The sequence below is a fragment of the Momordica charantia genome (genome assembly GCF_013281855.1).
Source record: "Momordica charantia cultivar OHB3-1 chromosome 8 unlocalized genomic scaffold, Mcharantia_2.0 BLBB01000008.1, whole genome shotgun sequence".
In the NCBI taxonomy this organism is placed as follows: domain Eukaryota; kingdom Viridiplantae; phylum Streptophyta; class Magnoliopsida; order Cucurbitales; family Cucurbitaceae; genus Momordica; species Momordica charantia.
Window position 1 is genome coordinate 6,072,136 of NW_028275166.1, and position 21,996 is coordinate 6,094,131.

Here is a 21,996-nt window from a genome sequence, read left to right on the forward strand (position 1 = left end):
CCAATAACAGGAGAGTAGAAATTCACGGCGAACTACTAGGAGGGAGGCGGCGGCACGAGTGGGCGGCTGCGGCGGCGGTGCTGAGCGGCTGAGAAGGGAGGGTGAGCCAGCGTGCGGAGGAAGAGGAAAGGGTACCTAGGGTTTTTCTTTCTTTTATTTATTATTTTTTAAAAAGTCGGCTGATTTTTTTCTTTAGCCATTCCTAATTTCTATTATTTAAATAATATATTATAATGCCGGTACTTTTAGCTTTAGTTCATTTTAGTCTCTCTATTTCGAAAATGTTTATTTTTGTCTCTATACTTTTAACTCTGTTCATTTTAGTCTATGTGATCATTTTAGTCCCTCTTCGCAAGATTTTAATACAAATTTGGAAGCTACTAGCAGAATAACATAAACAATTTAACAATTTAGTATAAAGTAATGTTCACGTTGTAAGAAATATATTGATTATAATGTGGTGTTGAAATTGTGATAGAAAAAATGAGATTTAAATCAAACGAAAGAACCAAAATGGTCAATGTTTAAAAGTACAGAAACCAAAGCGAACATTTCAAAAATATAAGGACTAAAATCAACTGAGTATATGGACCAAACTAGTATTTTAACCTATTTTTTAAACATATTTTAATTTAATTATTAACCATTAATTTAAAAGAACTATTATAAATTAAGTAAAAAATATATGTAGAGAGAGAGTAGAATTTGATTAACAAAATAGATGATGTGGTAATCAATTAAATCAGTACATACAAAAAAATTGTTAACAAAAAGTTTCCGTACCATTAAATTATTATTATTTTTTTTTTTTTGAGAAATATTATTTTATTAATATATCTAAACATGGACATTCCACGCGAATGTTATTCCAAAGTAAAATTGGACTGACCCCCATAGAACCAATCACAAGGGCGATGCTAGAAATGTTGTTAGAGAGGACAAATTTTATATGCTAACATTTTCTTATATATATAATTTTTCAATTTTAATTTTTCTCGTGGAGATAAAATTATTTTCAATTTTAAAATTTAGAAAAAGCAAATAAAATAATTACAAAATATCAAGCTTTTGAATTATGACAAGTTAAGAACATGATAAATGTCATTGACTTTAATAAAATTAATTTATTATAAGTGACAAATTTAAATCGTATGTACACACATATAAAAAAAATAATATAACAATAATTTAATATCATATTAGCTTTTTTTTTAAACCAATCATAATTTTTTTTTTTATGAAAGGACCTAATTATAAATTTTTATTACATAAACAGCAACATTAAAAATTGAAGACCAGTGGAACATATGAAAATTAATCTTTAGCGGTGTCAAATCTAGAGGCTCGGCCCAATAGTGACTCCCGCCTTGAAAAGAGGGATCCGACCAGTTAAAGAGAGAAATTTTCACGAATTTGAATGAAAATCACAACGGTCGAATTTCAGTATTTGCTCTCTCATAGCAGAATTGCACTCTCCTTCTTGAATTCAATCGAAAATGGGCACGATTAAGCGCTCGAAATCTTCTTCCCAACGCAAGAATTGGGAGAAAATCTTCAGCGCTTTGATACGGATGTTAGAGAATCAACAGACACAGCTCGAAACCCTCGTTAAAGAGCGCAAACTTCTTGAAGATCGCATCGTGATCCAACACGATCGATGGGCCTCAGATACTCGTCTTTACGAAGATTATATCTGCCAGGTATCGTACATACTGTAATTTCCTCTCTCTTTTGGTCGGAATTAAGAATAATGTCATGGAAATTTTTAGTTTGTTGTTATTGAGGAATTTGGGGATTTCTGTGTAGTTGAAAGGGGATTTGGTTTTACGAGATATGGAACGCTCGCTTGAGGCATCAAAGTCAGATTTAAACATGAGTTTGAAGCAGAAAGAAGGTTTTCTTTGTCAAATTATATCAGGTTTGTAGTTTTTGATTTTGACATTGTAGCACTTCTTAGTCTAACAATGATCGATGATGGTTACTTACTCGATTGATACTTTGCTCATGTGTAGAACAAACGAACAGTGAGCTGCAAGATTTCAAAGAATTATTTAGCCTCCTCTGTAGTAAAATATCCGATCCATCCGTATGTTCCCCAATATCTTTTGAATTCTATATTGTTTTCACTTTAAAACTCTGTTATTGTAATTTTCAAATAGTTGCAGGATATTCCTTCAAGAAGCTCATTGAATAGCAGAAAATCTATCAAAAAAACCCGACATTCTGAAACATTGAATAAGGAAGTACAGAGATTAGAAAATGCATACGAAAAGCTTGCATCCGAAAGGAGTTCTGAGGTAACTGCACTTCTGGCAGAGAAGTCGTTTGTATGGAACCAGTATAGCATTATGGAGAGTGACTACAAAAGTAAACTAAGGCAAAAGCATACAGAAGTTGAACTAGAACGTACCAAGATAGAGAATCTTCTTGCTAATATGGAACAACTTCAATCATTGAATAGTGAAAAAGATGGTACGATCGTAGGTCTAGAAAGTAAGTTGGAAAAAATGGAGGTTGATTCAAGAAAATTAAATGATGAAATTTCTAGAATCTCACATGAGTTGGAAGTCTTGAGAAATCATACTGGTCCATCGGTAACGACCGTGTTAAACCGATGCACAACATCGGGCTTTAAGGCCTCTGGCTCAGGAGTGAAGGAAAGGGAGAATAAGGATAGTGGTAGTAACATCAATGTGAGGAAAAAAGCATCTTCCGCACAAGCATCTTGTGGCAATGGAGACTCTAGAAAGGTAATTATCCTTCAAGAATTCATATTCTATTTTCTGTCTTGTTGCTTTCCTATTATTCCTTGCCTCTAGTTTCTTTATCTACTCATTTTTTAAGTTCTAAATGTATGAGATGAGTTTTTCGATTACCGCCATTTTCTGATTCCATTTTTTACAGCAACTAGTTTGTATTGAAGATGAGATGCTCATATAGCTTGTTAATTTTATGGGAGCACAGTAGTAGTATAGATGAAGCATGGACTATAGCATAGTTCTAGAAACATAAAATCCAGAACATAACTAAACTAAGATTCATGACCAATTATCAAAAACTTTAAAAGAAAGTAAACAAAGGGAGGGGGGAAGAAATTGGGAGATTTTTTAGCTAAAAGATGCCTCTTTTCTATCTGTCTCCCTTCCTTGGCTAACATCAACTTTGAGTTACCATGTATAATTAAATTCATAGTTGCATCCAGATTACTAAACTAAGATTCATGACTAAACTAAAATCCAGAACACAAGTAAACTAAGATTCATGACTAATTATTAAAAACTTTAAAAGAAGTACAAAAAGGGAGAAGGGTAGAAATTGAGTGATTTTTTGCTAAAGATGCCCTCTTTGCTATCTGTCTCCCTTCCTTGGCTAATATCAACTTTGAGTTGCCATGTAAAATTGAATTCACAGTTGCAGCGAGATTGCTACTGGAATTTAAGTGATTGAACCCAATTTCAGTGGTGATAGCATCACTCTTGCCATTAGATGAGACCATATTTTAGATTGTCTTAATCTGACATAACAATGGAACATAACAGAGAATGAATATTCATTTGATTTACATTTCACGAACATGCACTTTTTCTTTCCTTCCCTTTCCTCATATAAGTTTGCCTTTTAACAATATCTTTTTGGTCATCAGGAAGTTGGGAGTTCGAAACGAAAGAGAGATATTATGTGCGAATCACGGACCCCGAGATTGTTTACGTCGTCTTTCAAACCTCCCAAACTGAGGAGCAGTATGTTCGTGTAAGTTGGCACACTCTCATAACGTATTTGTTGAACTATCGAGAAGGAAGCAGTCAACCATGTAAGTGTAAGTTGTTTTTTCTGCAGATAATTCTTGTTATCTGTCTGTTTATCTCTACAAGTAAACAAGAATTGTCAATCACTTCTAACCAGCCTAATATAAACCTTTTCTTCTTTGATATGCCATTTCTTCTCCAAAATTACATCATGATCAATCTTTTTCGGCTGAGGAGGAACATACAACAACAGGGGCCTTCATTATTGACAATTCAAAGCCGAACTGTCATAATCTAATAATAATGATATGGTCTCCATATGGCTGGAAACCATCTAGATTTGAAGTATGGCTGATAAGATATCAATACCAACAACACCACCAGCAAAACCGCCGCCCCCCAAGGTGAGGCGCCCCCGCCTTCGGTGGCATAAAGCGGCTGGAGCTTCGTTCTCGGGGAGATGATTACAACACGGCCATATCTAACGATCGAGTTTCCAACAAAGACAAACAATAGAGGCAAAAGCAGGAAAAACAGGTTAAAGTTGATCTTTGTTCTCTTCACCTGGGACCTGTAAGTTGAATATGATGACACAGATAGCAAAATGACCAAGATTCCAAGAATGGCAAGCAGAGGCCTTGGTGGTGGAGTCATGGAAGATAATGCCTGTTCTGCCCATCCTTGTTTCCATGCTGGGCCTCTTCTCTCTCTTATCAACCAGCCCATCTCTCTCTCTATAAATATTTTGCTCTCTCTGGTTTGAGTTGGGGAATTCATAAGAATGGCAACCATATATATATATATATATATATTGATGAAGGTTGTAAAATTTGCTTTGGCATAAATTCTGTGGGTCCAGTTTCTTTTTCCAATTTGACATTTCTTTATGATTCGAGCTTACCGAATTGGCATCAGTGCCAGTTTTTGTTTAATCATTTAAACTGGAAAGGCTTTTTTTTTTCTTTGGGTTTTCATAAGAATATGTGCTTCTTGCATTTCAAATCGTTCGTGTAAGGTCCAGATATGAGGAATCTCAGGCGTGACAGGGGCTGCTAATTAGTTTACTTATTTTATATACAGATAAATAGCATGCCGTAAAATTTTAAATTAGTTCCCATTTGAATAATCGGCATTTTTAGATGTTGAATTTTTTGATAGCTGTATTTGTACTCGTTCTGCAGAAGAATTTTACAGAGGAAGCGAAGTCTAGAGTTTAACATGTTTATGAATATATTAAATTTCAAAAAGTGGTTTTTTTATAATAAATTTCAAAATGTGAAACTGTAGTTATTATCTTGTTTCAATATTATTCTCATTTTGACTTTGATTCATCTTAATCATTGTATTTTCAATTTTGCTCATTTCATATTTGTATTTTTAAAATGTCCGTTTTGGCCAATGTATTTTTATAATTGATCCTATTTATAAAATTTTAATACAAAATTATACAGAATGAAAACTGTTCAATACAAATGTATGTATTTTAAAAGGTTTAGTGACTATTGTATTAACTGTATTTTAAGAAGCTTAGTGGCTGAATGAAAGTGTTGTACAAAATTACAAAACGGTTGTTTTTAAAAAAGTATATAAACCAAAATAGACCTTTTAAAAGTAATAACAAAGTCGAAATTACAAAAAAATAAAAATAAAAGTAGTATTTAAGCCTAATTATCGTAAATTACGACTAATTGCGTAGATTTTAGTTGGTAAATGAAATGCAACAGGGTAACAAATTTGCTTTTAGGCCCATATAAAGTGGGCCAATAGTATCATGTTAGCCCAACTGTATGATGTCAAATTCTAGCCCAAATCCCCTTTTTGAAATGTTGGCCCAAATTTTGATAGGCCGTGGTGAAAACTGGAAAGGGCATGGAGTGGAGGTTTTACAAATAGTTTCATGAAATAGATAAATACATTTTTAGTTCTGAAGTTTTATAAATAATCTCCTTTATCTTTAATTTTAGAATATTACCATTTATAAGTGTGGAGGTCTTACAAATTTCAAAATATTTATATAGCTAATTTTTCTGATTTTTACACTGATTTTTCTTTCTCACGAAGTAAGCAAAAAAAAAAAAAAGAAGAGGTATTTGCATAAATAACGTACAATAAATATATATAAGAAAGGTTAAAATTTTACAAAATTAATGAAAACATAAAACTCACACTTATACCATATTTGAAAAAATGTGAAAAAGGCAGTGATGCATTGAAAATTCATATTAAATATATTATATGTAGTAGAAATTCTTAAAAAATAAATATTTAACCGAATCTACCTTTTAAATACATTTTATATTCTAAAAAAATAAAAAACAAAAATAAAAATAAAAACGAAGGAAAGAAATTATCCCCATCATGGGGATGTCTATTTTATTTTATTTTTTTTATATAATTTCACTCTCTCCTCTTTTTGTCTAAATAAAAAGAAATGATAAAATACACTTTTTTAACCGATGACGCTTCACTTAGCAACAATGATTATTTATCTTTTGAACAGGAGGTCATGAGTCCAAATCCCTCACTGTTACATTTCCTTGGAAAAAAATGTTGAAGTTTCAAAAGTAATACTTTAATCCACTGGAATTAATTTTCAAATTCCGAATATCATTTAGAAAATAAGTAGCTTTAAAAAAATGGTTAAAAGTTAAGACACCGACTAAAAACTTGTGAGTTCAAATCCAAATTTTATGCAAATATTTTTAATTTAAAGGAAGTCAATTCTAATTTTAAAATCAAATATTGAAATTGAAATTTGTTGGAAGATCTGAAGAATAATGTTAGATTTTCAGTTAAAATAAAATCTAAGATTCTGAAATCCAAAATTAAAATCAAACGAATTCAAATCAAGGATTAGGATTCGAAATTTTAAATTTTTAACTTTGAAACTCGAAATCAACAGATATACTAAATTTGTGGTCGCACATATTATTTATAGTACATTGGACAGGCAAACCCTTACCTTATTATTTGTTTGAAAAAAATAAATTATTTTTTTAATTTATCTTTTTCTCTCCATATAGGTCTCCACAGCTTTTGTTTTCCAAAAAAAAAAAGGTGGGATTTCGGAATTCGAATCATAGTGATTAGAACTTTTTTTTCTTCTTCTTTTTTTTTTCACTCCAAAAATATCAACAATAAGTTTGGTAAATTTCTATCCATTATACAGTGTTCTTTTTTTTTCCTCTTTTTTTACCGTTTCGTAAATTAATTTTGGATTTGTAATGTTATGGGCTATGTGACATTATTTGTTACTCTTAATGCGCACATTTTAAATTATTCGGATTATTTGATTTAATTATTTTCTTAAAGGTAAAATACGATTGTGTTTTTTTGGATTGTCTCATCAATAACGAAAACCCCACCAAATAATTTTTTTAATGAAAAATAAAATTTTAAAATATTTTAATTTCTAAAATTTTGTAAATACGTGAGAAACCTAAAACCAAAATAAATTAAAAATAAAAATAAAAAAAGAAAACTTTGGAGGGTCCTTTGTTCTAGGGCATCCTACTCGAGGATTGACAATTTGAGGGTCTCTAGAGCACCATCTTGGAGGATGACCATTTAAGGGTTGGTATTGTCTTCAAGAACAACGATTAATTAGGCATTGTCTTTGAGGATGAAAGATTGGATGAGTCGTCTACAAAATTGTCTTTCTAGGTGAAGATAGAGAGTTCAAGGTCGGTCTACAACATTATTTTCGAGGTGAAGAAAGTTCAGGGTTGATTAAGTCTACAACATTGTCTTCGAGTCCCTTGATCTACAAATAAGGATAACGAAATAACTGGTGGGTCTTGACCCCTTTAAGGGTAAGAGAATCCCCATGAGTCCCCCTTCAAAATGGAAGGGAATCCGACCCACTGAGGCCTTATCACGTTTCATTTGCCCACCTTCGTAGGGATATAAGGCTCTCCTCTAGCACAGACCTTAAGAAAAGGTGATTCACTAGGATACCTTACTTCTCCAAAACACGAAAGGGCTAGTATCTCGACTAGTTGCCTCCACACCTAGATGCTCTTCCCGAGATGTCACTTAGGATGGATTCCTAGGAACGAGGATGTGGCCCTGTTGTCATTGCCAACCCTATCTACAACATTATTATCTGAAGGAAAAAGGATTAGTTGGTCTACAACGTTATCTCCGAGATGAAGATATGAAAGATTAATGTCTAGTTGACAACATTTGAGATAATTGAGTCTAAATGGTTGTTATTGTAAGGGACTAATATTTGCATTAATCAGAGAAGATTGACATTGTATTCGAGAACAAAGTTTAGCATTGTAGGTCGCTTATGTACATTATTTGATAGAATCACTACAGGTTAGTCAATTTGATGTCTGAGTGTAGTTTTGTAGTGAGTAGGGCCTTTTTCTCATTGATTTCGCACCCGTTCAAGGAAAAAGTCTCCATTCCTATTATGGTTTTGTCAACAATTGCTTTTGGGCTGAAAATTTGATCCCAAAAAGGGGATTTAGTGATCCAACTCAAATTTTGGAAATTTTCTTTAGTCGTTTTACCGAGTCTACTATCTCGAAGACAGTTGCCGCCTCACTATCAAATAAAAGGCCTATCAAGTGATCGAAATTGCTTAAGACTCAACATGGTGGTGATTGGTGAGGTCGGCTAGTAGTGCTACCTCGAATGGAAGGCATATACTGCCTCGATGATCTAATTCCTTTGGCTAGAGCGCGTATCAATTCTTCTTTAGACTTTCAGAATTTGAAGTTAGCTTTATAGTTGTGAGTTTGCTTTGAAATACCTAGAATAAACCTAGGTCCAATTCATTTTTTTATAATTAAATAATTAAATATATTATGAATAAAAGTATTAAGTTGTAATATATATATATATATATATTAAATAAATTATTTATATCATGTGATATATTTAGTTTTTATATATTTATTAATATATTTAAATAAGCACGTTAAATATTGTGCTGTCTCAATGACTCAAATAAGAAAAATTAATGAAAGATTGGAATTCTCAAGTGGTTAAGTGGTTGAAAATTCTATTTAATAATGAACTTGTTTTGTAGTTTGTTCTCCCATATTTAAAATATAGTTTTAAAAGATTACTAGAGTTAAACTTTACTAAGTACGCGTTATATTATTTTTAGCTTACGCCTTCACTCTCCGCGACTCCATTTTCTCCATTCCCTCTCCTCTCTTACCTTTATCCTTTTCTAGTATTCCGTTCTTCTACATCAATTTCAAAACCCAATTCCTCAACGACCATCAATCCATCGTCTTTGTATCGAACACCCCTCGAATTCACCTGCCCCCTCCTCTCAGCTTCTACATCAGACTAATCCTAAAAAGAACGACCCCTTTATAGAATTGAGATTTTTGAAAGTGAGGCAAAATTAGGGGCATTTTTGCAATTCAGCTCTTACTAAAAAAACAAAAAGGAAAAAGTTTAGAAAATACCGAAAATACCCTACTACTAGTACTAGAGGCGACTGCGTTGACGATGAAGAAGAGCGGAGGAGAGGAGGCTTAAACCCTAGAGGAGGAGTACCCTCAATCCCCATCTTAAGGACACGTGTCAGTACCCACGCCCTCTCAGTAGTTTTTTCCTATTTGGTTTCTGAGAAACCAGAGCCCGGAACGCAAACGCAGAGGCAGAGGCAGAGCCATAGAAGAGAAAACGAAACCCACTCCCCAAGTAACGCCCCCTCCCCCTCCCCCTCCCTTTATTTATAATCTTCTTCTTCTTCTTCAATCTTCCATGGAATTTTCCTAAGACTACTACGAAGAAACTTCACATATTACATCCCATGGCTCCCGAATGCGGCGCCTCCTCCCCTGACTCCGACGAACTCCTTGTCGCTCAAATCCTCCTCCACTTTCCCCTTCTCGCCCACAAATCCCAACTCAAATCCATCTCCTCTCTCGGATTATCCCCCGCCTGGGGCCGCACACGGAAGAGATCCGCCTCCAATTCCGCATCGCCTTCCACTTCTTCGCCGCCGCCCAAGGACTTGAGCCCTACTGGTCCTCTACTCCTCAACTCCTCCTCCCTTTCGCCGAGCGAATCTGACGACAATACCAAGCGCTCCATCAAGAAACCCTCTCTCAACAAGGTCCATCTCTCTCTCTGATTTCTCCCCCGGTTTTTTCTTAATCGCTCTTCTTGGAGCTTTTTTGTTTTTGTTTTTGACCTATTGTGAGGCGATTCTGTTGCTCGTGTTGTTGATTTTGTGGTCGTGTTGTTTTGCTTTTTGGATCTTGGAATCAGAAAACGGAGTATCTGGGAGCCATTGACGAATTGACCAAGCGCAAGCGAGTATTGGAAGGGGTTAGTTCTTTTTATTTTTTATTATTTTTTATTTTCATTTTTCCCTTTTCTGGGTGCTGCAATTCGTTTTGTCCTTTTCCAGTTTTGTTTCGATACCCTCAGAAATGTTATCTTCTTCTTGTTCTCTTAAAAATTTTCTCTGCATTGAAATCGAAACAGGAAATTGAGGCTGTGAAGCGCCATTACAATCATCTCAAAACCATCAATTCGGAGTTGAAAGCGAAAAAGCAAAAGGTTCTCTCTCTCTCTCTCTCTCTCTCTCTCTCTCTCTCTCTCTCTCTATCTCCTTGGAACTCTGCAGTCCCCAATTTCATTATCTTTAGGTTTTTGTTTTTCTTTTTGCATCATAAATCAATCTAATTACATTTTCTGTTCGTCTTCAGATGATGCCGAGTTTCTACAACGGTTCTCCGCAACCAGAAACAGGAAGTTCAAGTTCCGCCATGGAAATCGCTCAACTCACTGTCAAATCCTCCTCTCCAACTCTCGAGAATCATCATCATCAACATCAACAACAACAAAAACAGAATCATAATCGTCATCGTCATTATCCGCAACCGTCCATCAAGAATCAGACGCCAGAACCGAGCCAGAGTTTCCAAATCCCTCCGTACGATACCTCATTGGGCCCAATCGGAATCCCCGACTTGAACATCTCTCTCGAAGAATTCGCTCAGAGGAATTACTCCAAAATCAAGGCCGCTCAAGCGAGACAGAGAAGGATTCGGATCTGCAAGACCAAGAACTCTAACGCAGCTATCAAATTGCAGAGCCCTAATCCATGTAGGTGAGATTCCAAAATTCCATAATTAATTACACATTCTCACCTTCATTTTTTTGTTGCTAGGATTTAGAAAAATGCAATTCAAATTGCTAGTGGGGGGCCTATTTTGATTGCAAAATTGGCGTAAGATTTTGTAGATTTTTTCGAATTTGGGTAACTCAAATTGTAAATTTAGAGGTAGAATCCTAAGAGCCCCCCTCCCCCCGTAGTGTCACCCATTTCTTTTTTTTTCTTTTTTTTTTTTTGTGCTTCATTGATATAATTATCATATATAATAAATATTATAAGTAGTTTATTATGTGTAGTTAATGGGAAAGCTTTTATTTGTTAGTGAAATTGGTGGCAGAAAATCTTCAATTAATAGAAATTTTTTTTTCCATTTCTGTCGAATATGCTGATGATTCCTGAACTTTAGGGCAGTAAATATGGTAATTTTGGTGATTGATTTTGTGCTACTACTAAAAATTTACCCTCGTTTTAGGACCTCAGCTATTATGACCTCAGCTATTTATATATTTACTTGCATATTATTACAATAATTTGTTTTTCAACTCATTTGAAGATGAGTATTTATTGTCATTCCAAAGGTTGATTATTTGATCTTCCATCCTACCATTATTCCTTGCCTTTGTTCCTTTGTTGAACTTGAAAGGAGATAATTTTTTTTTTCTGTACTTGGGGAATTTACTAAATAATTGGTGATTGAATTTTTGTTAATTATTGATTAATTTTTTTGGTCAATTAAACAAGTAATTGGTAGTTATTTAGTTGAAACAATATTTTGGATTATTGATCGAAAAGGGCTATGATAAAATATGTGAATGATGAGCTGTATGAATTATGAGTGGGTAGAAAAAAGATAGAGAAGAGAGATTTTTTTTTTTTGGTAGTAGCGAGTCGAAAGAATTCTGCAGAGTTGAGATAGGGAGTGTTATTCTTTTTTTAATTTACCCTACCAACAAATGCCAAATGATTTAAAAATTAATAAGAAAAGTCTTATAATTAGGACTTGATCGGGAGATTGGTTTTTAAAATGATTTTATGTTCTGTTTCAAAGCTGATTTTAAAGAATTAATGATAATGTGGTTGTTTTTTTTTTTGGGATGGATTATGATATAATAAGGTATGTACATTATAAGATCTACATGTTCATGATTTCAATAGCTTTGAAACCTTAGTTGTAACACTCTATTGCTAAGTAGAGTAAATTAACTGATTAATGAGTCATATAGTAAAAAGTCTTTGAAATTTTAATATTATTGTAGGGAAAATTCGACCTATTACGTGGAGTAAAAAAAGATAGTCTCATGTGACATTTCTTGAAAATGTGTAGTGGTCGAGCTAGTGATTCTATATAGCTCGGATGACCATTGATGACCTTGAGACGCTCGATGTTAAAGTATCCTGCGCAATCGGAGATGTGAAACCCACCACCTTCCACCTATAAATAGAGACTCATTTATGTATGGAGGTAGACATTTTGATTCCTCATTCTGATAGCTATTGGTTAGATTCTTACTAACTTGATTGTGTTTGTTCTCGCCGGTCTTCTTTTGCATACATCGCTCTGAATAGCTCGGTTATGTCCACTCCTTTCAAAGTGATCAAATTTGGGTGTTATGAACTAATAAATACTCGTTTAAAATAAACACAATCAACTCGAGTATGATTTAGTATATAAGGCATTTATTATTTCTCAAGAGGGGATAGTTTGATTCCCCACCTCTAATGTTTTTCAATTTTCAATTTATCTAATTATTCCAATCGAAATAAATAATCTCATACAATTCATGATTTTTTTTTCCAAATTATAATAATAATTGTAGCTTTGAAAAATTATTTGTAGCATTTTTCTGTTAAAGTTTAGGAAAGTGAGAAAAATAAAAGAAAATAGATAGAGAAAATAGATAGATTTTTCATGTGGGTAAAACTCAATTAAGGAGATGTCTGATGAGATTTAGTCAAACCACCTCAATTAAATTGAAACTAAGTCTAAACTATACAGATTTAATTAAAACTTTTAAAATTATATAAGTGAAATTGAAATTAAATCTAATCTACAAAATTAAATTGAAATTTTTAAAACCACATCTAATAAATTTAAAATTTGTCTCGAACCAGTCGAGAACTTCGACGATGCTTATCCATTGCAGACAATTCTCAACCAATCGGTCGAGAATTCCGACGATGCTCATTCAATGGCCCGAACCTACTCCAACATTGGTAAAATCCTACTATGGGGCAATGGTCCTTGAATTCGACATCTGGCCCCAAAATGCTCAAGCCTAGAAGGGTACGTTTCCTAAGGGCATCATGATTGAATCTCTAAAAATAGAAGAGCAAACTAAACCCTAAACGTACGCTGAAAACCCTATTCTCAATACTCGACAAACCTCAAATTCCTAACTTGCGTATGAGTTAGCACCACACCGGTGTTAATTGGTGCGAATTCGACAGAATCTAGTTTTAGTTTTTTTTTTTCAGTACAACATATGCCAGATCAAACTCACAACCTTTTTGATTTGAGATATATGCCAATTACCCGAGCTATTGTCCCTAATTTTTGAACGTAGTCTTTTAAAATTTTCAACCTTACTCTTAATATAATTTTCTGGGGATATGGAGGATTGTACTTCCGACCTTAAAGAAAAGAGTACATGTCAATTACCGTTAGGCTATATGCTCGTGTTGGTAATGAAGAAGTGAGTTTCATGCATGTAGTGGTATGTTCAGCATTCAAATATGTTAATATAATAATAATTTAATCATATATTTACTTTTTTTTTAACAAAATTGATATGAAATGATCTAATTGATAATTTTTAACATATTAGGGGTAGAAAATGAAAATTTCAGAAAGATTGAGGAGGAAATTGAGAATTACCTCTCAAAAAATTAAGGATTATCTGGTATATTTAGCCTTAATTTTATTTACTTTGATCTTTAATATTAATTATTTATTGGCAGTTAATTGTAAAAAAAATTGTTATCTTAATTTTTGTTTCTCTATTTATTTATTTAGCTAATTTAGTTTTAGTTTTAAATTAATTAGTATAACTATTATTTTTTGTTTAATCTTATTTCACTTGACATTTTCTTGCATCTCAAAAAAAAAAATACTTAGCTTCAATAGTAACTAATCTTATCCTCACCACTCCTAAATTAAATTAAAGAATAAATTGTAAATTTGTAAATTATGGTGTATTGTCATAAAAAATTGTGGCAGAAAATTTTTATTTCAGGCAATAAATGTTGGTGATTCGGAATGTCAAGGCAGTAATTATGGTATTTTTGGTGCTCAATAATATATTTGCCTTTTCTTTGGTTGTTTTAATATATATTTTATACGTACACATGTAAATGGTGTATTTGTCCAATCTTTTTCTTATAATAATTACAGGAGAAGGTAGCCTAACTTAAACCAACAAATTTAAATTTGGATGGTGAGTTTGAATTCCAACTCCACATGTTGTACTTAAAAATAATTAAAAGAGGTAATTACATTAATGATAAATTAAAAGGCATATTCTTAAATATTGTTTAAAATTTTACACAAATAAGCTAATTTGATTTGAATTATATAAAAGAAAAATTATCCAAACTTGTGACCTTTTAAAAAATAAAATAAATGTACTGACAATTTTTAAAATATACATAATACTTAAATTTACATGATTTTCTCTTATTCAAACTCACGACTTTATTCATTTGAGATAGGTGTCTTAATCAATTGTACTGAAAAAAATGGTCTAATTAAACCAACATTAAGTTGTTTAGGTAAGATAATATATACAAACTTAGGATTAACTTTTATATGTAAAATACATTTTTCTATCCTTGAGGTTTGGGGTCTCCCTAGTCCCTAAGGTTGGTAGAGGAGGAAACGTCAGTGGAAAGTGACAGAAGTAGTGACGAACTATGAAGGAATAGCGGCGACCAGCATGGCTGGAAGGGAGAGCATCAACATTAGCCAAAAAATAGTTTTAAAAAATTGACAAGTCCATTCCTAGGATTTCAGGATCAAAATCATTTTCTTTAATCATATTTGTAAAATTAGAAAAAAAAATTAATCATATTTATAAAATTAGAAAAAAAATTAATTTTAGTAAAGTTTAAAATCACTTTTAATTGATTTTTAAAGTATCATAAAACCAATTTTAGGAAAGTAATTTTAGTAATACCAAAATCATTTCCAAACACACTTTAGTCTAGGTCTTATTAATATTCATGGGTTCCATCTCAAAATCAATTGGCAATGAGAGAAGTAGCTCATGTCTATTATAAACCATTCTTAAGGCTTTTATCAATGTGGAATCCTTAACAAGTCTCCAAGTTAAGTGTCATACATATCTTAATTTAGTCAACCAACAATTCAAAGGTTATTTATAACAAATTTTCAAACCTCATCCTTTTATCTGGCAGGTTTTGTCCGTTTAGGTGCAAATTTGATAATCGAATCACCAATTTTATGCATCAACAAAATTATATTATTAAAGAATATTCATACTTAAAAAAAAACATTATTTAAGAAACTTGTGACCTTTCTTCTTGCCTTTCATTTAATATCCTATATCTAGTACATATTTTGACTATTCAGATTTTTTACATATATTATATATGGATAAATTCAATAATTTAATCTATCTTATTTCAAAATGACTTATTAGTAGAATTTAAATTTGGCATTTTTATTTTTATTTTTATATATACGCTCAAAAGAACATTAATTTTAAAACCTTCAATCAAACATTAAAAAGAAATTGCAAATCCTCCGAGAGTGCAAAATAGTACATACAAATACTTCCTTTCCTAGCTCACAAGTTGTAATCCTCTCCTAATTCCCATGATTGTAACATTCTTCAAAATAACAACATTTAGCATTACCAATTCAAATTCTCAATAAAAATAAATATATAGATCACTGCATATTGACATTATTTTATTAATAGAAAGAACAAACAACTAATAACCCAATAAAGAAGATGTAAAAAAAAAAAAAAAAAGCAAGCAAGCAAGAGATGAAAGAAATTATAGAACAAAAGGAATTCAACATTGAATCAAAATGAAAGAAAAAGAAACAATCAACCACTTCTGCATATTTTGTAGATATAATAATATCATATTGAAACCAAGAATATTAATGAGCCCTCACCAGTGAGCACTGAGCACTGAGCACTGAGCAGAGAGTTAAAAAAAACTAGTTGCCATACTCTTCTTCACCATCCTCATACTCAGCATCATCATCCACAGTCGCGTCCTGATACTGCTGATACTCTGCAACCAAATCGTTCATATTACTCTCAGCCTCTGTGAACTCCATCTCGTCCATGCCCTCCCCTGTGTACCAATGCAGAAACGCCTTCCGCCGGAACATGGCCGTGAACTGCTCGCTCACCCGCCGGAACATCTCCTGAATCGAGGTCGAGTTTCCGACGAAAGTCGACGCCATCTTCAGGCCCTTTGGAGGGATGTCGCACACGCTCGACTTCACGTTGTTGGGGATCCACTCCACGAAGTAGGACGAGTTCTTGTTCTGCACGTTGATCATCTGTTCGTCCACTTCTTTGGTGCTCATTCTGCCCCTGAACATGGCGGAGGCCGTGAGGTAGCGGCCGTGGCGGGGGTCGGCGGCGCACATCATGTTCTTAGCGTCCCACATCTGCTGGGTCAGCTCCGGGACGGTGAGGGAGATGTACTGCTGGGAGCCACGGGAGGTGAGAGGGGCGAAACCCACCATGAAGAAGTGCAGACGGGGGAATGGGATCAGATTTACGGCCAGTTTTCTCAGGTCCGAGTTCAGCTGACCTGGGAACCTCAGGCAACATGTTACTCCACTCATGGTTGCAGAGATCAAATGGTTCAGGTCACCAAAGCTAGGAGTGCTGAGCTTCAAGGTTCTGAAGCAAATGTCATAAAGAGCTTCGTTATCAAGGACCATGCATTCATCTGCATTCTCTACCAGCTGATGCACTGAAAGAGTGGCATTATATGGTTCCACAACCGTGTCTGAGACCTTGGGAGAAGGGAAAACTGAGAATGTGAGCATCATCCTGTCCGGATATTCCTCTCTAATCTTCGATATCAAGAGGGTTCCCATGCCAGAACCAGTGCCTCCTCCAAGGGAGTGACAAACCTGAAAACCTGGACCACAGAAACAACGGACAACAAAGTTGGAAAAAGGTTGTTGCCATTCAATAACCAATTTGAGTTTTTTAAAAGCGCACTTAGAACAAAGAGAAATAGGAAAAGTAATAAAGTACTCAATCATTCATGATATGCAACGACTTGGCTGCAAACATGTACAGAACAGCCACACTTGGTTTATAAAGGAGTTAACAATTTGATTTGTGGCTTTCCCCAAATTGCTATCCTCATCAAGATAACAAAGCTATGACTGCATTATCAACTACTGTAGTCAGATCCCAAAGCTTTAAAGTGATTTTTGCACATTCAAACCCAAACGACTTAATTTACTGCAAGTTATACTTTCATTAGAATTCACCATGTGAGGCATTCACGAACTCCTCCAGTCCTTTTGCTAAGAAAAGGTTGTGTCGGTACGGTAGCTGGGGGATACGACAATAATCTGGTTGTACGATCTCAATCATGGAGGGGCCAAAAATTAGAAAAAGGTTTTTTTGACCATTAAAGCTGGCTTTCTTTTATTTTTTTAAGTTGAAATGGGTGGAATAAAATCAATCCAATGGATTGTGTGGCAAGAGAGACAAATGTGGGATCCACCCACCACTCAGCTTTGTCCCCTTAACAAATCACACATCATAAAATTTAGTAAAAAAATAACAAAGAACAGTAATTCCAGAGAACTTTCATTGTTAGCATAAAGCAATTATTAATGTTGTTGCTTATGTTAAAAGCCAGTTGTTCTACCAAACCTGGCGGAGGATCTTTCTCTCTCTCTCACAATATAGTATATATTTGGATATGGACAAATTTGACACCCTGTCTAACCAATTAGAGTGCAGAGGCAGGAAATGGGCGAGAAGATTTAGCAGTTAGCAAATCGGGATCAAGATGGATAGTTCTACTGACGATCACTACACATAATTTGTTAATCTTAATTTTCAATTGTATTTAGGAAAGCGAAGGCAAATAGTCGTGGTTTTCCAGGTAGAAAAAGTAAAATGGTCGGAGATTTAGAGAACAGTCAACGGCTGAGCATATAAAAGTAGTTTAGTGGGTAACAGATACGGATCTGAGCAAGCTTACAACAGCCATCTCTTTCCCCCTCATACTTATCAATATTACGCAATAAAAGAAATTAGTACAGTTGATTTTTCGAACTTGCCCTCTCCCATTGTTTACATCAATAGAGATTAGGCCATTCATGCTGTTTAATCTGCCACCTAATTTGAGGAAAACCAAATCCGATGGTATTTTGAATTAATTTTTAGACAGCAACCAGGACTGTAACTATGAACCAAAATTCATATGAGAACTACGAAAAATTTTCAGATGCGTTGGATAAACTAACCGATATTACATCGAAAAGTATTTAGGTAATTTGCCAAACACGGTGCCTAAAAAGGGATTCACCAATGGTTCAATCTAAATGAACAGGTTCTTTGAATTCACAAGGCAGTATAGTCAGAATGTATGATCGAAGAACAGAGCAGTAGAATGAACAAATTATTTGAATTCGAAAAGCAGTATTATAGTCACAAAGAACAGAGCAGAATGAAACCAAAGAACAGAGCATAATGAACAAATTATTTGAATTCGGAAAGCAGTATTATAGTCAGAATGCGTCACCAAAGAACAGAGCATAATGAACAGAATATTTGAATTCGAAAAGCAGTATAGTCAGAGCAGAGTGAACAGAATATATGATTTACTCGAAGAACAGAGCGGAGAAGGTGATACGGATACCTTGCAAGCAATCACAATTCTCAGCCTCCTTACGAACGACGTCAAGAACCGAATCGATCAACTCGGCTCCTTCGGTGTAATGGCCCTTGGCCCAATTGTTTCCGGCACCGGACTGGCCAAAAACGAAATTATCGGGGCGAAAGATCTGACCGTAGGGACCGGATCTGATACTGTCCATAGTACCGGGCTCAAGATCCATGAGAACAGCCCTGGGAACGTATCTACCGCCAGAAGCCTCATTGTAATAGACATTGATCCTCTCCAATTGAAGATCGGAGGAAGGATCGCCGTTGTACTTTCCGGTGGCGTCGATGCCGTGCTCATCGCAGATGACTTCCCAGAACTTGGATCCGATTTGGTTGCCGCATTGGCCACCCTGAACGTGAAGAATCTCTCTCATGGTATCTTCTTGTTCTTCTACGAGATTGAAGGGAGAAAAAGGCTTCTAGTTCTTGTTGATGAAAATGGATCGACGCGAAGAAGATGAAGCGCGAGCTTCCATTATATCACACACACACGCCCCGGAATTCGGGGGCTAACATGGTAATAACCAATGGCCGGACCATCATTTCTGTAACTGCCGTCTGATCTAAATTGGACGCCCCTGATTTCACTCTCACCATTACGTATTTTTGGGCTGACCTACTTTTACCATTTTAACCTTCCAACTTCCATTACCTTTCCGTTGAGCTATATTTTGGTCAGGTAATTTTTCATCGAGTTAGAAAAAAAATGGCATTTAGAAATATTTTTGGAAAAATCTGAATTTAAAAAAAGAGATGAAATCAATCAAGACCGTCCAACCACCATGATTGGATCTGTGCGGGCCAGACTGCGGTGTGTGACAGCGAGACGAAACGAGAGATGGAACAATCCGCACGTTAAGATGATATATTCGCACGTGCGCGCTCCGTGAACATGGGCCCACCACCTCACTTCTCTCTCAACAACTTTTTGTAATTATCCGTTATTTTTCCCTCTTTTTTTTCTTTTTTATTTTTCACAGTAGGAATTTTTTTTGGGGAGAAATGGAGGAAAAATAAAAAATAAAAAAGCAAAACAAAAGCAGCTGTGAAATTGAAGTCCGTTGTTAATGATGGTGCATGAGGTGGGAGTTCGAATTCATGACCTTCTTATCAGAGATAGATATCTTAACCATTTGAGTTATGTTCGATTTGGCCTTTATTTTCTATGCATAAATCTACTTTTAAAATAAAAATATAAACGGATAAAAATAGTTACAAACACAAATTTTTGTTTTAAATTTATCATTTTTTAAATATGTGTAGGAATGAGGATTTGAGTGTCTAAACTAATGTTACCTTTATTTTAAATTTATTGATTATTATTTTGATAATCATAATCATAATATAACGTTTTATTTGATAATCCAATAGACACAATCATGTAAGATAAACTTAAATATTAATTAATTATAATCATAATTATATTAATCTAGCTTCTATTTCTTAACTATTATTTTTGTGATTTTTTTTATATTTATGGTCATCTCAAAAATTTTCTAACATTATATTTGTACAATAATTTAATTCCAACTTAATAAGGAAATTCGATCATATATAACTCAGTAGATAAAACCGGTATGTTATTAAAAGATTATAGTTCAATCGTCACCCCATAATTATTGAACAAAAAAATCTAACTCAATTATACTAAATAACAAATAAATAAAATTTAAATATGGGAAAGATGGGGAAGAAGATAGTTCTTCATCTTTCAAAATTCTCAATTTTATCTTTCATGCATTAAAATTTCTCAATTAGATATTTCATTTAAAAAAAGGTAAAATTTTGTGAGTTAGAGTTGATATATCATTAAATTAGACATATTTGAACATATAAGCATGTCACTCAGAATGCTATTTGGCACATGATGCTCAACCAGTTTATCAACAAAATTTCACCTACCTATTAACAAAGTATATTTCTTTCAAGTGACATGTCGAAGTGATATTCATACGTGAACAAATATTTCAATAAATCAATAACTTAATGACACGTACACATTTAGTCCATGTTAACAAATTTAGTCACCATGTTAACGGTCATATCATCGTTTCATTAGTCAACTACATTCTAAGAATCATTTAGAATGATTTTTTAAATTCCAAGAACTAAAATATTCATTTTGTATTTCTATGGTTCAAATACACACCTAATTCAAATCTGGTGGAGAAAGGTTATTTGATCCTAAAAATAGTATAAAATCAACTTCTGATTATCTTTGGTACTCCAAAAAAAACTTGTCATTATCTTTGATAACAAACAAAAACTAATAGCATAAAAGTTGTACTAAAAATGACCTAAGAGTACTGGAAACCACTTTTAAACTACTTAAAAGGAAAAATTATTGTATGCGTTGCAACTATCTTTTGATGCAAATTCGAATCCTATGTATCCATAATATTCGAGCCACGTTATTTTAGTCTTCTCAAATAATTTATCTTATTTTAGAGACTTTAGGGTCTAGTTTGTTAGATTATGAAATTAAAAAAAAAAAAGGAATTTGAAAAATATAAAATATAAAAGGAAAGATTTCCTTAAAGAAAACAGAAAAGGAAAATAAATAGTAATTAATAGAAAAAAACATAACTATATCTCTTTCTATAATGGAGAACCAAGTTTAGAAGTGGCTACCAAAACTGACAGGATCTAATTGAGAAAGGCGCATGTAATAGGGAAATTAATTTGCAGTTAAGTGGCTATGTTGATAATTATTTGCAATCTACACCTTATCCCTCAAATTGGAGTGGGGCACAACTTGAATTTTAAGTTTTTTCGTTGGAACAAAAATAAAATCTTTAACAAAAGGACGTCTTGTAAAAATATAAGCAAGTTGAGGGGTTAAAGGTGAAATTTTAATAAAGAGAGAGCCGTGATGACTTCCTTACGAATAAATTAAAATCATAGTTAATTTCTATATGTTTAATTTAGAAAATTGGCTGTTTCAAAAAAAATATATATTTAGAAAATTGGCATGTGGCGTTCATTTATAGGGTTGTAAACACTAATATTACTTTAAAAATAATTGAAGTGCTCCTAGAGAGAAAGATGATCCAAGGGGGATCCTCTTTAGTATTAGCCCGATCAAAATACCAACATGAACGTAGTGTAGTTCAATTGGTTAAAGCATCTAATTTCGACTAAAAAATCGTGAGTTTGAATCTTTACCCTCACATGTACTAAAAGTAATTGACCATTTTCAATAAAAGATGGGAGATTCGAACATATTCTAAGAAGGTAAGTAATGCATGTA

General features: G+C 33.7%; 3 protein-coding genes across 7 annotated transcripts; 2 read left to right on the forward strand and 1 right to left on the reverse strand.

The window, feature by feature from the left end:
• Position 1: 1 nt before the first annotated feature.
• Positions 2-3,892, forward strand: LOC111013900 (uncharacterized). 2 transcript variants are annotated; one of them, XM_022288450.2, is made up of 6 exons: positions 2-131; positions 1,277-1,700; positions 1,807-1,918; positions 2,013-2,086; positions 2,160-2,750; positions 3,644-3,892. In XM_022288450.2, the coding sequence occupies exons 2-6, from the start codon at positions 1,497-1,499 to the stop codon at positions 3,752-3,754; spliced, it is 1,092 nt and encodes a 363-aa protein (XP_022144142.1). In that variant the 5' UTR covers positions 2-131; positions 1,277-1,496; the 3' UTR covers positions 3,755-3,892. The 2 variants fall into 2 exon arrangements, with proteins under 2 accessions (XP_022144142.1, XP_022144143.1); XM_022288451.2 differs by having other exon boundaries at positions 2,166-2,750.
• Positions 3,893-9,256: 5,364 nt separating this feature from the next.
• LOC111013942 (uncharacterized) lies at positions 9,257-12,373 on the forward strand. 4 transcript variants are annotated; one of them, XM_088127364.1, is made up of 5 exons: positions 9,257-9,834; positions 9,990-10,049; positions 10,209-10,283; positions 10,433-10,832; positions 12,099-12,151. In XM_088127364.1, exons 1-5 carry the CDS (start codon positions 9,529-9,531, stop codon positions 12,134-12,136), a joined length of 879 nt encoding a protein of 292 aa, XP_087983490.1. In that variant the 5' UTR covers positions 9,257-9,528; the 3' UTR covers positions 12,137-12,151. The 4 variants fall into 4 exon arrangements, with proteins under 4 accessions (XP_087983490.1, XP_087983491.1, XP_087983489.1 ...); XM_088127365.1 differs by having other exon boundaries at positions 9,258-9,834; positions 10,433-10,836; positions 12,099-12,373; XM_088127363.1 differs by lacking the exon at positions 12,099-12,151 and adding an exon at positions 12,167-12,373 and having other exon boundaries at positions 9,258-9,834.
• Positions 12,374-15,861: 3,488 nt separating this feature from the next.
• On the reverse strand, positions 15,862-19,224 carry LOC111013906 (tubulin beta-1 chain). The gene is made up of 2 exons (XM_022288457.2): positions 18,721-19,224; positions 15,862-16,974 (listed from the first exon to the last, which is right to left on the reverse strand). The coding sequence occupies exons 1-2, from the start codon at positions 19,118-19,120 to the stop codon at positions 16,031-16,033; spliced, it is 1,344 nt and encodes a 447-aa protein (XP_022144149.2). The 5' UTR covers positions 19,121-19,224; the 3' UTR covers positions 15,862-16,030.
• Between the last annotated feature and the right edge of the window lie 2,772 nt (positions 19,225-21,996).